Here is a 15,568-nt window from a genome sequence, read left to right as displayed (position 1 = left end):
TATATTCTTTTATTTTAAAACACCATCTATATATTAATATTATTTTGAAAAAAATATATAAATATTTCTTCGTGTCAAAACTCATTTTGTACATTAAAAAAATAATTTCTTATTTAAAATGCTGTTTTACTCATGTAAAAAAAGGGAATTCGATAAACTAAAGAATGTTTTTTTTGTGTTATATTTAAAGACAAATATGAAATTGGGAAGTAGTTTCGAGCAACTGGAAAGCTGAAAACAGTCCAACTTTAGATTTTACAAAACATTTAAAAATTATAAAATTCCAAATCAAAAATCATGATTTCGAATGGATGGATTTTTGAAATCGTTTGCAGAGGGTTAAAGCGAGCGCCATTTTTATTAAAATTAAAAACTAATAAATTTATACCAAAATTGTTCTCTTTACACAGTCATTATTATATAATTGCATAATCTAAAGCAATGGTTTCGGTTTTCAAACTTCGGAATGAAAGTTTGTTATTCGTCGGTTTGGGACAAAAACTTTTTTTCACCTCTTTGAAATCAACGTAGGAGTTTCCGGTTCCGGTGTGACCACGCCTTTGCTAGATTTGTAGCAGACAGCGCAGTTTGTTTACAGAAAACCACGATATTGAAGTCCGAAGCAATGGCTCTACCCCGACCGAAATCTCCTCGACCTGTAACACCCCAATCTAAAAAAGATGAATCTTTTCTGGAATATCTCGGAACATTAGGTCGTAGAAAAAAAATTAAAGAAGGTAAAATTTTTAAATATAATTATTTTATTAAGTTTGAAGAAAGGATACTCGTGGGTGTAAATTGGTTCATTGCCTTATTTGGTAGTGTCAATTCCAATTCATATGTTTAAAACAATGCGAAAATTTTAATAACTAATCTATTTTTTTTTGTTCATATTACTTTATTTGTTAACTTATAAGTTGTTAAAGATTCTCTTAAATTGTATTTGTGCGTTTAAATATAAACAAAACTCGACAGCTGAGGATCATAGTCAATGAATTGACATATCTCAATCTGTTTTATAGTTAATGAATTGACTGCTGAAGGAAAAGATGCCATCGATTCTCCTGGTAAACAAAAAGCAGAAGATCTTTTACCTCAAGATTATATTTTGGGTAATTATTTTTGCCGCTACACTTTTACTTTTTGTTTTTGTTGATAGTTTCCTTGTGATTAGTGATGCAGATCACATGTGATTAACTTGTTTAAATTTTACATATGATTTCCTACACTTATTTCTTATTATTTTAAATAATAATGTAGAGATACATTGTTGTTTACAAGCCTTACATGTGCCACTACTCCTAACATAAGCAGGCTAGTGATGTAATTTATATGTGATTAACTTTGTTTGATTTTATTTGTGATTCCTCACATTTGCTTATTATTATTGAAAAATATTATTGTTGAAATATATTATTGCTCACTATAATTGCTTTATATGTGCCATTACTCGTAACATTCGCATGTTAGTGTTGTAGTTTAAATGCAATTAACTTAATTTCGTTTTATGAGATTGTTTATTCTTTTTTATTTGTGTTGTAAAAGTACAATCTTGTTATATACTTTGTCTGCAACAAACTTTTGTATATTTCAAATATATTGCTAATTCTAATCTCAAAAATAAGCAGCTGTTTAAATTATTACTATTTGAGTGAAAAATAATTTTATTTTGGAAACTAAAACTATATTAATCAATAAATTTTGTAAAAACACGCATAATGAAACAAAAAATGTTAACAGCATAAAACACGACTTGGATATAAATTGTTCAGCAGTAACTGTATTGTTTTATGATGTACCTCTCAGTTTTAAGCACTTTCTACTTTAGGGATTTATAATAGCTTTGTATGTGGGATTTATAATTGACGCTCGAAACGGGCTACAGGTGGAATAGAGCACAACTCTCTACCTAAGGCGACATTTCGCTTGCTTTCACCATTACCATGTGGAAATTAGGAAAATGGACAAAATTAAATCCCTCATATTAATCAAAAAATGTGTAAAATTCTGACAAAAACACATTTTATTATTTAGAGCATTACCAGAACTTAAATACTTATTATTATGGGTGACTAAAATTGGTAAATTTGTCTAATTATGTGATTTGTGTATACTTATTAATTTTTTAATGTTAACAAAATAATTGTGCCCCGAAGTTATCATTTTAAATAGTATATTTATCAAGTAATACTAATAGCTTTTTATATGACTTTTATTTGTGACCTGCGATTGCAAGTTATGTCTAATAACTTTATAAGTATTAGATATTCATTTTTCTGATTACTGGGAAGAAAATCTTTACTAAATTACTGTTTATGGCTTTAAAAAAGGTGGTGTCTAATATAATTATTTAATGTTAAGAACCTTAACTTAAGTAAATTGAAAATGTAATGTCTCTAGTGATATATTTCAGCCTTAGAAATTAAGTAAACATTCCAATTTATTTTTGTTTCTATTTTTACTAACTATGTTTTTTTTTTTTAAGAAGCTATTTTTTTTCTGACATAAATAACTATGTAGATATAAATTTATGTATATAAAACTGTTTACAGGTTATTGTAGCCTTACAGATTTTTTTCTCCAAATATTTGAGACATGTCATAATTTCTATTTTTTTGTTGTTTGTTTTTATTTCACATATAGACATTCATTTTTAAAACACTCTTACATATTTATAAAATAATTTTGACTGATTTAATTGTTCCAACATTATCTATTTAAATTGATGAATCCCTTTGAAAACAATATAAATTTCGTAAGATAAGCTCAGATACAAATCTTGAACTCAGACAAAATTAGCAGGCCCTAATGCACCTTTACAGCCAAGTCTCTTACTTTTATTTAATTTTTAAATAAAAAAATGTAAATTGACCATTTTTAGGGCAAGTAGAACAATTTGTATTATTCTGCTAGCATAAAAGTAAATCGTTAGTACTAAATTCGATGATCAACAATAAAGAACTTGCTTGTTATGCTAAAGTATATGGTTATTTCTCATTAGAAAAATTATTAAGTTATTAATTCAAATCTACAATTCAAATTAGTAACTTCAATAATTTTTCTAATGAGAAAATTTGAAGAAAAAACAAACAAACAAACAAGAAATTAGGCATTCAAAATTTTCATTTTAATATTTATTGTTAGAAATGAAGACAAACTTTGTTATTAGTTCTTTAGACTCTCAGGTTGCAATTGTCCTCTTTCTCTCCACTTTTTGTCTTAGGTTTTGATTATAATTGTATTGATAACCATTGCTTTACTTTATAATTTGTTGTATTGACGTCTGTTTCTATTTCAACTATTAATTTTAATGTGTTTTAGATGAATTCGAAGAAAGATCCATGATTGAACCGGCTTCTTATGATGATCCCAAGCTGAAGGAATTGATCAATGTTTTGATTGAATGGATCAATGATGAATTAGCTGGTTATCGAATAATTGTGAAAGACATTGAGGAAGATCTTTATGATGGTCAAGTTTTACAAAAACTTTTAGGTTTGGCTTTTGATTGTTCTATAATATTTTCCAAGAACTTTTTTTTAAAAATTTTATTTTTAAGTATATTGCTGAATTCTTCTATTGACATAATTCTTTTTAAATATTGTAATGCATACAGTATTTATTTTCACTTTTATGCTACAATTAAAGAAAACTTTCATAGTTAAAAAAATATTTAAAACTATTATTTTACTATTTATGGAACTAAAAGTTATGAAGTTTTTTCTTTTAAATTGATAGGATTAAAAAAAAAAAAACTTTAAGTTCTACTTCTCTCTTATATATAAGTGCAGACTCCATTCTTATTATCTCTGTTATGAAAAGATTTTTATTTTCTTGGAAAGATTCTTAGAAACTTTTTGCTATCCTTAAGAATGAGTATTTAATAAAAACAACTCATTTTAAAATTGAGATGTGACATATGGCATTGTATATGCCCATAGACATAGTTAATGTTAGTTAATTAATAATTAGCTTTACTATTTATAAAATTAAATGAATGTGAAATTAGATTTTTCAAATTACCTCAGAGAATTCTAATTACAATTGCTTCTAATGTTTTAAACATGTTTAAAATTGATTTTTTAATCAGAGATTATTAACTGGGGATAGTTGATTTATTAGGATATCTATTTAAATTCACAGTAAATAGTTTTTTAAAAAAAAATTTATAAATGTTTAATCCTGGTTTGTTATTTTTAGTATGCTAAAAAATGCATTGGAATTGATTTTAAAGTTAGGCTTAAGATGACTCCAAAATTGTCATTTCGAGTATTTTTTTATTGATTTATGTCAGTTCAATATTAAAAAATAAAATAAAATAAACAATTTAGAAGAAAATTTCATCAATATAAAATAAAATTAGAATAATTTTTTTCAAATCTCTTTATTTAAACATGTATGTGTTTAATATTTGTTAATATTTTCTCGATTTTTTTTTTTGCAGAAAAGTTGATGGATGTAAAATTAGACGTTGTTGAAGTTACCCAGTCAGAAGTGGGGCAAAAAATAAAACTAAAAAGAGTTTTAGAAGCTGCCAATAATACCTTAGGGATCAATAACTGGAACCAGCCAAAATGGAATGTGGAAAGTAATTATATTTTGATTCAAAATTTTTGCTCCTTGTTAATTCTAAGTAGCTTTTTACTATTTGTTCAGTGTAATGTTATTAGAATAACTGTATATACTTATAAAATTAGCTTCCCCCCCTGGCATTTTGCATAAATATTTCTTTAAAAAATTGAAATATTTAATAAATATGGATAAATGATTTAATGTAATTATAATTTTAGATTTCGAAAATCATAACGGGTAAAAATAATTCCTAATTCTTATAACCCCTGTGGCTCTAACTGGGAAACTCAGGACTCCACATAACACCTTTTAGGAATTGCTTTTTAAGGCAATAAAAAATGAAAAGTTGTTCGATATTTATAAACCTATGTGAATGTATGGAAAGAGAATCCTGACTTTTTAAATTTCGGCTAAAATAGAATGTAAAAAAACTACTATATTTCTTATTAAAATTTTTGTAAACTTTTAAAGTTTGTTTCCTGTTGAATTATTAAAGATTCAGTTTTATTATTCGAGTATTAAGTACGTATACTTAATACTTATATATTTTTCATAATCATACTCATTAATAATAATTATCTGAATTCTTTATGTTTAATTATTTGATTATAATACACATTAACGTTTGATGTGCATAAGTTTAAGACAAATAAAGTCCTAAGTACTGTTTCATAACTCCTCATTACGAGTAGTTAATCGTTTTCTCCTACTTTCGATTTTTGTTATCTTTCCTTGTTTTCTTATCATTTACTATTTCTACAATCGCCTAATTTAGCTTAACTCTTCAAATTATTTTTGTAAGAATTAGTGAAACGTTTGGTTTATTTATTTGTACTTTGTATGTGGTAATGATGAAAACTAAATTCAATTTGATGTTTAAACCTGCCAATTCCAGGGCTGATTGTGCTCCGGAAAAAATCCGGATTTCCGGAATTTTCGCTAGCAGTGATCCGGAAGTTTCCGGAGATCGAAGATCCAGAAGTTTCAAAAAATCATTGATCACAGAAGTTTCCAGAAATCAAATTTCCAAAGGTGGAACTTAAAAGCACAGTTTATTTTATTTGTTTGTAAGGGTGAGCCAGAGTGATACTTTATAAGCTTATATTCATGATTAATATTCATTTTTTTATCAGTAAATAGTTGTTATAATCATTAGCTCAAGAAAGAAAGACACATTTGTAAATTTTAATTACTTCTCCAGGTTAATTTTTCAATTTAAACTTTTTTTTTTTAACTCAAGAAATTTTCTGGAAATTTGACTTGGGCTCACAATCACCCTTGCAATTCACACATTCTTTAGTTTTAAAATCAGAAGCAGGAATGAAAGATTAGAGTAAAACAAAAAGGAGTCTACTATATGGCTATCAAATCTCTGCAACAAGAAATTATCTTGAAAACTATGTTTATTATGTATCTTTTAGGGCTTGGGATAATACAATGATAACCCACATTTTTCAAATTGTTCAAAAGAGTGTTTTTTTAAAAAATTTTTTTTTTAGAGAAACACCACAATTTACATCGTATGCAATAATATGTTTCTGTATAATGTGATATCATCTAGTGTAAATTTTTAAAACTTGTAAAATATCTATCAAGAATCAATAATAAAAAGTAGTTTAATGTCTCAGCTTTGAAAAAGTGTAGCTTACTATACCGAGCCGCACTTTTTTAACTTTACTCATGTATATTCACATTTCTTCTATAATTTATTTATGAGTCGAAGTTCCTTATGTTTAGCAATTAATTTCCCATAAGCATTTATTAATAAGCTATTTTTTTTGAAGGTATTCATTCTAAGAATGTAGTTGCTATTCTTCATCTACTTGTATCTTTAGCTCGGCACTTTAGAGCTCCTATTCGTCTGCCTGAAAATGTTGTTATAAATGTTGTAGTGGTTCAGGTTAGATAATATTTTATGTTTCACTATATATGTTTTATTTTATTTTTCAATGTATAAATAAGGCATTGTGCTTCAGCTGTTTGTTTACTTTTACAAAACTAACTGATTTTATTTTTCGTTCAAGATTTTGAAAAACAAATATCTTGAAACACTGACAAATAACTTTCATTCTTCTTTTTTTTCACTTTGTTTTTAATATGCCACTTATACTGATTGTTGAGTTATTCATTGACACACTGTATTGTTAATATGTATGCAAGATCAATAAATAATATTGTTTTTAAATATGCATTAAATAAAGTTATAATGTTTTAATGTAAGTAAAAATTATAATTATTAAAAAATTGAACTTAAAAATGTTTTGAATAATACTTGAATAAAATAAGTTTAAATTTGAATAATGTTGGTATATCTGTATTTTTAAATTTTTAACAAATATTTAATAGTTTGAAAAAATGTTTTTAAAATTTTTTTGATCCTTGTCTAGAAGGTAATTTTATTCAATTCAGCTGGGTTGTTTTGTAAACAGTGTTACTTTGCTACATGGGAATTCAAAAACATAATGTTTGGGGTTATATTCCTGATTTTGGATTTAAGTTTAAAATAACAATTTTACATAATATCTAATAAAAAAAGTGTGCAGTTTATTTATAAACTAAAATGAAGATGAAATGTATTACTAAATTAATATCTTTCTTTAATAACTGGATTATTTTTAAACATATCAGTCAGATTTAGTTGCTTAAAATGTTTCTGTTTTTCTTCAATTAACGATTTTAGTAATTTATACAGTTAAATAATTTGCCTTTTAGATTTCAAATTTGGAGACCATTTAACGTTGCTTTTATTTTATTATAAAAGCAAAAATTTTTTTTGAATTTTTTTCTTTTTCTTTGTTGAACTGTTTGTTACTTTGACTAGTGTGTATGCTATTTATAGTGTTGAAAAGGCAAAGTATGAACCATTCATGTCAGAAGGAAGATGTAAATAAAATTATAATTAAGTAGCTCCCAACTATAAAATATTTGCTACTATGTTTTACGAGCTTATTATTTTTGGCTTAGTTTAATTTCTAATTGGCTGAACTGTCTCTGCAAATTTTTTTTAACACTTTATTTGGCATGTTACACAGCTTTTTTTATTTTTTAAAATAGAAAAAAGAAGGAATGCTCCATACAAGAACTGTTGCTGAGGAGCTGACATCTACTTATGAGTAAGTTTGTAATTTATACTCAAAGGATATTTACTCCTAACTTATTCTGGGCCTAAATCTTGGAGAAAATAAGTTTTTAAATTCAAATATATAAAAATGATTACAAAAAGGAAGGAAAAGTAATTTTTTTTAAAAAACAAACGTCGTGTATAAAATTTCATGTACTTAGTGTGGCTCCACAAGGTCAGGGAAATTGAGTTGGGTAAGAAATGTAGGAAATGTCAGTGATTATTGTATATTTCAGCCAATACCTAAAAGCAGTTGCAACAGACCTAAAAACTAACTACTATTAAATTTCATAGTAAAACTAATATTTGTTGCAATTATTTCTTGCAAAAATTGCAAGAATGTATCAATGGTTAAGTTTTCTTAAGTTTTTAAATTTAGAATATAAATTTGTAAAAATGCTTATGACATTGTTCCAAATTTTCTAGGCATATTTGCAGTTCAGGAATGCTATTCACTTGCGTAGCAATAATTTTTAAAATTAAGCTTTTTGCATAAATTAATTTTGATTCTTATTCATCACTAAGATTGCTACATTGCATTATGAGTTTCTTAAAATGAGTTTGGATTTTGATTTTCTTATGCAAAAATTGCAGATTTATGAAATTTACACCTTACTATTGAAATTATGTTTCCTATAAAATGTCATATTTGAAAATATTTTTCTTTACTTGTTGAATGAGAAAAATGTCACTGAGAAGTGATTAAATATTCCAATGTTTAGTGAAAATGTATTTTGGAATTTTATTGACACTTCCGTGCATAAGTGAAGTTTTAATTCTGGAATTCAGTTCAAACTGTTGCAAAAACTTTTTAAAAGTTCGATAAAATAAATAACTTTTTAAAAATAATAAATAATATTCTTCAACTTGCATTTTTTCTCTCGCTTAGATCAAATTATATTTGAAAGAAAAATTCTTATTAGAAATAATCTATTGCTATAAAAAGCTAATTTGGCAATAAAAATAATATAAACATGTGAGAAAATTTAGTTAAAATTACAGGCGTTAAAGAACTTTATTTTAAAATATTTAGTAAAGCAAAATACATTTAATGTATACGTAACAACTTTGAAATATGTGAATTGTTGAAGAACTCTCCTTTTATATGAATCTTTCAACCACAAATTGATGGATTCTGAAAGATCACAGTTTTGAGTGGAGACATTATTATGAAAATTCTGTTTTCCAGAGTGTTTTTGAAATGATGTGCTTTTATCATTAAACAGTTTAAAAAAAGAAAGGAGAAAAAAAAAAGAAACATGATAAGAAAAAGTGACTGGTTTATTTAATCATGTTGCCACTTCTTTTAGTTGACTCGCCATGTGACGAATGCTTATTTTCAGGTCTATTTAAAACCACATCTTTTGAATTACTTCAGAGAAAAAAATTAAACTTATTTTTCTTTGCTTGAGAAATAATTTTTTGAACAAATTTTTTGACAATTATATATTTATGTTAAAACATTTCTAATAATACAATGTTATATTTTTAGTGACCTTGGAATGCGAGTTGGTAAGTTCAATTTTGTGATGTTATTTATATTGCAATTGTATGAAAATTATAAATTTTTAATTTCATTTTTTGCTTTAATTTATTTATATTAATAATATTTTTTGTTGCATTTGCTGTTCTTTTATATATTTTATCTTATGAAATGTTTAAATTAGGCAATTTGGGAAACCTTGCAATCAACACTTTCACAAGTAGAGATGTATGCATGCAGAACAAATAATTTTAAGGAAACTATGACATGGTAGTTGTTTTTAATTTAGGAAAATCAGAGTTACTTGAGATGTGCAAATACCATTCTAAGCCTAATATACAAGGTCATAAATTTTAAATGTTTGAAATCAAAATGGTTAAAAGTTTACTGACACAATCCTTTTTTCATTGTTACTTTTATTGCTTTATGATTATTGATTGAGTTAAAGAAAATATGATGTATTTCTAGATCTATTAATCGTACCAAAAATTTAGGAAAACCAGAAAAAAATTAAAATATTATTCGTTTTTTGAGTTTCTTTAAAGATTTAAATTTAGAAGCTATATTTTTCTCTCTTCTCATGACATTATAAGATATTTTGAAATCTAAGAACCTTGGTAAGATTTATTCACTGATTATTAAAAAGGAATTTTGAAATTGAGAATACCTGAATTTTGTTAATTGCATTGATAAATTCGCATGTTTCAAATATATAAATTATTACAAGCATAAAAATTTTGAAATATAAAATTTTAAACGCTTTAATAATATCTTCAATTGTAAGCCCGAACTAACATTATTTTTTTTTAACTACAAAAAATCAAATTAAAGATTGCCTTTATTTCCAAGAATTTAACTTGAAATTATACATTGTTATAAATTTTTATAATGTAAAATGTAACAAAGTGAAAGATTATTTTATCCTAAGCTTATTATACTCGAGGGAAGTAATCTATTGAAGTTTTAATTGATCTATTCAAAGCAATTTTCTGTTGCTATTTAATTGCTTATAATTTTTTGAATAACAAGTATTACAGAAGTTAACATATTTTAATAAAGGTTCATTTAATGAATCATAAGTTATTTAAAAACATTTATTTGTTTTCATTTTTATAGAGAGAGATGCATTTGACACTCTTTTTGATCATGCACCTCAACAGTTAGCTCTTGTTAAAAAGGTATGAAAAGTTTTTATTGATTTAAGGTATTTAAATTTTTTTCCAGACTGTTTTTATAGAAATCATTATTATTATATAAAATAAAATTGTCTATATAGCGATGAAAAAAGTATGCACATAATAATCACAAATGAAAAAGTTTAATCTCTTTTCCGTGCTATGTTCTTATAATTCATATAAATAATTTTTGATAAAGAAATTAAATATGAAAATCATTTAGTTATTAACAAACTATGGTTTTTAAGATATTCTATTGGAATATTTAATTACGACAATCATAATCTAGCAATCATATTTGCCTTAGCAATGTCTAAGTAAAATAATTTATGTTCATGGTGTTTACATTTAATGATAAGTCTAAAGACTGGACGATACATCGATGCTTTGGAAAATATCAATTTAATGCAATAATCGATCATCGCTTAAATTTTGTATTTTATCATGCAAAATTACATACTTTAAAATGACGTAAAAAATTTTATACTTTACACTTTAATTTACACTTTTTTATTTTTTTAGATTGCTATTTAATAAAATAATAAATATTTTCAAAAATTTATTTTGCATGGATTTATCTTTGAATAAATGATTTATATAATTGTGTGCAAAAAATTTTGAATTCACTTAAAAATTTCTTGAGATATGGCGAAATACGCAAAAAGAAAATTTGACATCAAGGGGTCCAAACAATGTATTGCTCTCCTGACCAAATTATAAAGACCATATTTTTCAGATTGCGTTTTACAGGGTTTAGAAATTCAAATTCACCGATAATAGTTATTTTTATTCAGAGACAGTTCGCTTTTGTGTCTGATTTCATAACTTAATTTATCGTCTGCACTAATTAATTAGCATATTTGAGGTCATCCCCTCAAACCATTACAAATGTGTCCTAAAACATGAAGATCCAATTATTAGATCAAAAGTTATTCATGGTAAGGCAATATTTTTTTCTTTTGGTGCACTGCATATAACTTCTACGCTGCAAAATCTTGTTTAGCTTTGAATTTCATGCGCATAAAAAAGTTTCACTTTTAAAAGTGTATATGGTTAAAAAGCATAAGATATTGTAATATTATTATGCTCTTTGTTCCATCTCGTATTAAAATTTTTCTTAATTTTCTCTAATGCAAAGCAATGTTTCAAAAATTGTGTTCTTAAATTTTCTACTGCTATAGCCTATGTTTCACTTTGTAATTGTAAAAAATTTTCTTTATATTATATTGTGAAACAAATAGATAGGTTATAGTCATCATGGCATGAATCGTTTTTATTATATGATTTGTACTAAATCTATTGTTATATATATAAAAAAAGGAAAATTTAGTCATTTTGAAATTTTTGTTAGATAACTTTTTCTTTCAATGCTTGTTTAACATATATATTTGATTGCAGTCTTTGGTGACCTTTGTGAATAAGCATTTAAATAAAATCAATCTTGAGGTGACGGATCTGGAAACTCAGGTAAAAATAGCAATTTGAATTGAAATTCTATTAGATATTTATTTTATTACTTCAGTTTAATAGAAATATTAAAACCCATTTTTATTTTAGTTCCACGATGGTTTATATCTTACACTATTGATGGGATTATTGGAAGGATATTTTGTTCCCTTCTATTCATTTCATTTAACCCCAACTACTTTTGACCAAAAAGTGCATAATGTTGCCTTTTCATTTGAGCTTATGATGGACGCTGGACTACAGAAACCAAAAGCTAGACCAGAAGGTATTTATTTAAAATTTATATTGTGCATGTTTTATTTTGTTAAAAGCAGTAATTTGAGTTTCGATTTCTACTGATTAGATCGGTATAACTATTGATAGCTGGAGCAAAATGGCAAATGAATGTTTCTTCAAGCTGACAAGACCATTAAAATTTGATGTCATTAATTACAAAAAATAAAAAATAACTGTAATATAAAGGAAATGCACACAGCGCTAGAAAGCTAGTTAGTGACCCAAAAGGCAGTCTGATAAGAAGATAGTTTATTTTTATATTATGTGTACCTGGCTGTAAGCTCCAAACAAAACGATTGTCCTTTGTTTAACAGTGATACGTAGAGGAGTAAAATAGAAATTTTCTTTTTTTGTAATAATGTTGTTCAATGTCAACTCAAATAATTTTGTTGTTATTCAAAGTGAACTTTAACTTATAGATAATCTTATTAGAGTTTATGGATCTTGGTGCTTGTATTTTTCTTGTATAGATAGGTTTAATATGCAAAGTTTGTAACATTTCATCAATCAAGGCATTGAAAATGCCAATTTACTGACATTACAGGCCAAGTTCTCAATTTTTTTTAAATATTTTGATTATAGTCTATTACTGTTGGGATGCTTCTCAGGTGAGTGAGGTTATCGGATGCCATGTAATACTGCATTATATCTTAGAATTTGCATTTTTTCTAAGTTAAGAGTTAACTGTTATAGTTTTAGATTGTATTGATATGGACCTTACAAAATCCGGATTAAGTAGGACTCACATTTTATTGCTATTACGTGATTTTGAAGTGAATGTCTTATCCATTGTTGTAATAATTTTATAAGTTGCCTAAATGATGCTTCATCATGTATTCTTTACTGTATTCTTCGTCACATTAAAATATCTTAAGCCTCTATGAATGTTTGTCAAGTTTTCAAGTTTATATACGCAACTTTACTATGAAGAAGATTGCAAAGGTACATCCACTGGATGAACCTTTGCAATCTTCTTCATAGTAAAGTTGCGTTTTTCTAACAAATATATGGCTTTTAAACATTTAAAAAAAAAGCATGTGGCAAGTTTTATTTATTCTGGGCACATCATAATATGTTACTGTCAGTTTAATGATGATTAGAGTGTCGTTGATAAACTTTTTATGCTGAACTCAGCCCAAATTGCTTGTTTAAGCAAATTGTAGTTTGAAATACGCATTAATGGAGCTATATATAACATAAAATACTCATTACTACTGAAATATAAAGGAATATAGCAAAAAAATGTTTTATAGTTCCGAAGTTCTATTTTACAGTCATAATGAGATAAACAAAATATGAATTATTGGAACAGAGAGGCTTACCAGGGAGGCTAATAATTTTAATTACATGTGCGTGAACCTCAGATTTTAACTAAGTAAAAGAAAATAGATGTTTCAAATGTTAAATTGCACCTAAAGTAGGAACAAACATCCATATTGTTATACTTTGGTCTATATAAACTCAATGATGAATAGATTTAATAATTATTCAGAAAAAAAACGAAGTTTTATCTAAGCACAATGCAATACTGCATTAAATACTCAGCTTCAAAGCTATTTTAATTATGCAAACCATGCAAAATAAATAATTGTTGAAAGGAATCTAATATAATTATTAACTGATAATTATTTAGAGCAATATTTCAAAATTATGGAAAAAAACACAAAGAGTAGAAGTTATTAAATATGTGTATGTACCTTAATATAAAACAGCTAATTAAAATACACATAAAAATATTACTAAATAGATAAAATTAAAGAGGCCCAGTGGCTCAGCGGTAGCGCTTTGCTCTGTCGTGCCACAGGTCCCTGGTTCGATTCTCGGCCCGGGCAAGGTTGACTCAGCCTTTCATCCCTTCAGTGGGTCGATAAATGAGTACCAAGCATGCTTGGGAACTAAACACTAGGGGTTCCGCGTTCAGCTCACCACCTGACCGGAACATCTGCTCCTGCACCCCAGATCCCAAGGTCAAGAAAACTGAGATGGGCACAGTAGGCCTTGGCCCTCTATGGGCTGTCGTGCCGCTGAGTTTAGTTTTAGATAAAATTAAATGCTCATAATACTATGAGATTTCACTTTACTAGTTGTAATAAGTTTCTCCTTACGTACCAAGTTATACACACGTGGACCTGCATGTTCTTGATTGTATTGTTTTTCAATATTAAGTAAATACTATAAATATAGAAGCTTAATATAGATCACAGAACAAAGTCAAAAGAAAACAAAGTATTTTCAATTTTCAGAATAAAGTTCATAATCTTTAAAATTGTGTTTTAGATCACGTTGATTTAGCGTCATTTTTTGAAAATCACCCTGTTTATGTGAAATTCTACCTAAATAACTTGCATGTTCTGCATCTATTGGAATCCACAGAAAGCTTAAACGTCCACAAATGTTTCAGTGAGGATATATCTATAAATGTTCTTATAGTGTAACTTCAGAAGCTAAGAAGTGAGGGTCCACATATATGGGTAAAGGAGAAGTTAAACAACAAACTGAGGTAATGGAGAGGTTAAAGTTAAACAACCAACCCTAATTTTTTAAGACCTGCATTTCTTTTGAAATAAAAAAAGTGCCAAATGACTGAAAATTTGCCGAATTTTTTTAAATGCTACGAATATAGTAGTCAGTTATAGATCTGTTTAATAGTCAAGTTTTATTAAAATACAATAATGGCATTTGATTTCATTTTTACCTAGTTCTATATTCAGTGTCTTAAACTTGCATTTTGAGCAATACTTACTATTATTGAGTTATTCAGCTTTATATGCACCCTTGTAAAAAAGAAAAAAAATTCCTTAAGCATGCATTCTGCTCAAATCAAATGTTTAAAAAAGAAAAAAAAGATTATATTTTGATGAAACGGAATTGTGGCAATTATAACATTTTTTTAAATATTAAAATAAGATTTCATACTAAACCAAAAATTTTAACATGTTTTTCTTTCCTTTTCAGATATTGTAAATTTGGATCTGAAATCAACTTTACGAGTGCTTTATAATTTATTTGCCAAATATAAACATTTGAGTTAATGATCTGCTGCAGTTATGAGTTTTAGCCTTGTTCACTGTTTGAATCTGCAATTTTCATATACAGTTTAAGAATCGTTACTTGTTATTAATTTTTAACTGCATTTAAATTCATATTAATAAAATTTTATTAACCACTATTTATTGCTGCTCTTTTTAATAGCAATGTTAAAAAACACAATTTCTAGTTGGCACCCAATATAATAACAAAATCTTGATATCAAATTAAACTAATTCTATAGATGTTCTGGTGCTATGCTGTATTCAAACTCGTTATTTTTTACAAGACCTCATGAATGGGTTATTCCTGATATGCTAAAAAATTATGCTGCCTAATACAATTTATGAGAGAAAGTAAAAATTTGCAACCTTTGGTAAATGTCTTGAGGAAACACAATATATGTCTTGCACTAAGGAACTCTCAGGTTCATTCGAAACTAACAGT

The 15,568-nt window shown here is 26.4% G+C and overlaps 1 protein-coding gene across 1 annotated transcript; it reads left to right on the top strand.

Annotated features, from left to right (window-relative positions):
• The first annotated feature begins 553 nt into the window (after positions 1-553).
• Positions 554-15,263, top strand: LOC107452145 (beta-parvin). The gene is made up of 11 exons (XM_016068458.3): positions 554-737; positions 1,023-1,112; positions 3,322-3,495; positions 4,445-4,588; positions 6,357-6,472; positions 7,627-7,685; positions 9,186-9,205; positions 10,293-10,354; positions 11,750-11,818; positions 11,909-12,083; positions 15,050-15,263. Exons 1-11 carry the CDS (start codon positions 626-628, stop codon positions 15,124-15,126), a joined length of 1,098 nt encoding a protein of 365 aa, XP_015923944.1. The 5' UTR covers positions 554-625; the 3' UTR covers positions 15,127-15,263.
• The last annotated feature ends 305 nt before the right edge of the window (positions 15,264-15,568 follow it).

This window comes from Parasteatoda tepidariorum, chromosome 4 (genome assembly GCF_043381705.1).
Source record: "Parasteatoda tepidariorum isolate YZ-2023 chromosome 4, CAS_Ptep_4.0, whole genome shotgun sequence".
NCBI classification, from domain to species: Eukaryota; Metazoa; Arthropoda; class Arachnida; order Araneae; family Theridiidae; genus Parasteatoda; species Parasteatoda tepidariorum.
Note: the sequence above shows the minus strand (reverse complement) of the source record. Positions and strands in the feature narration are given on the sequence as shown.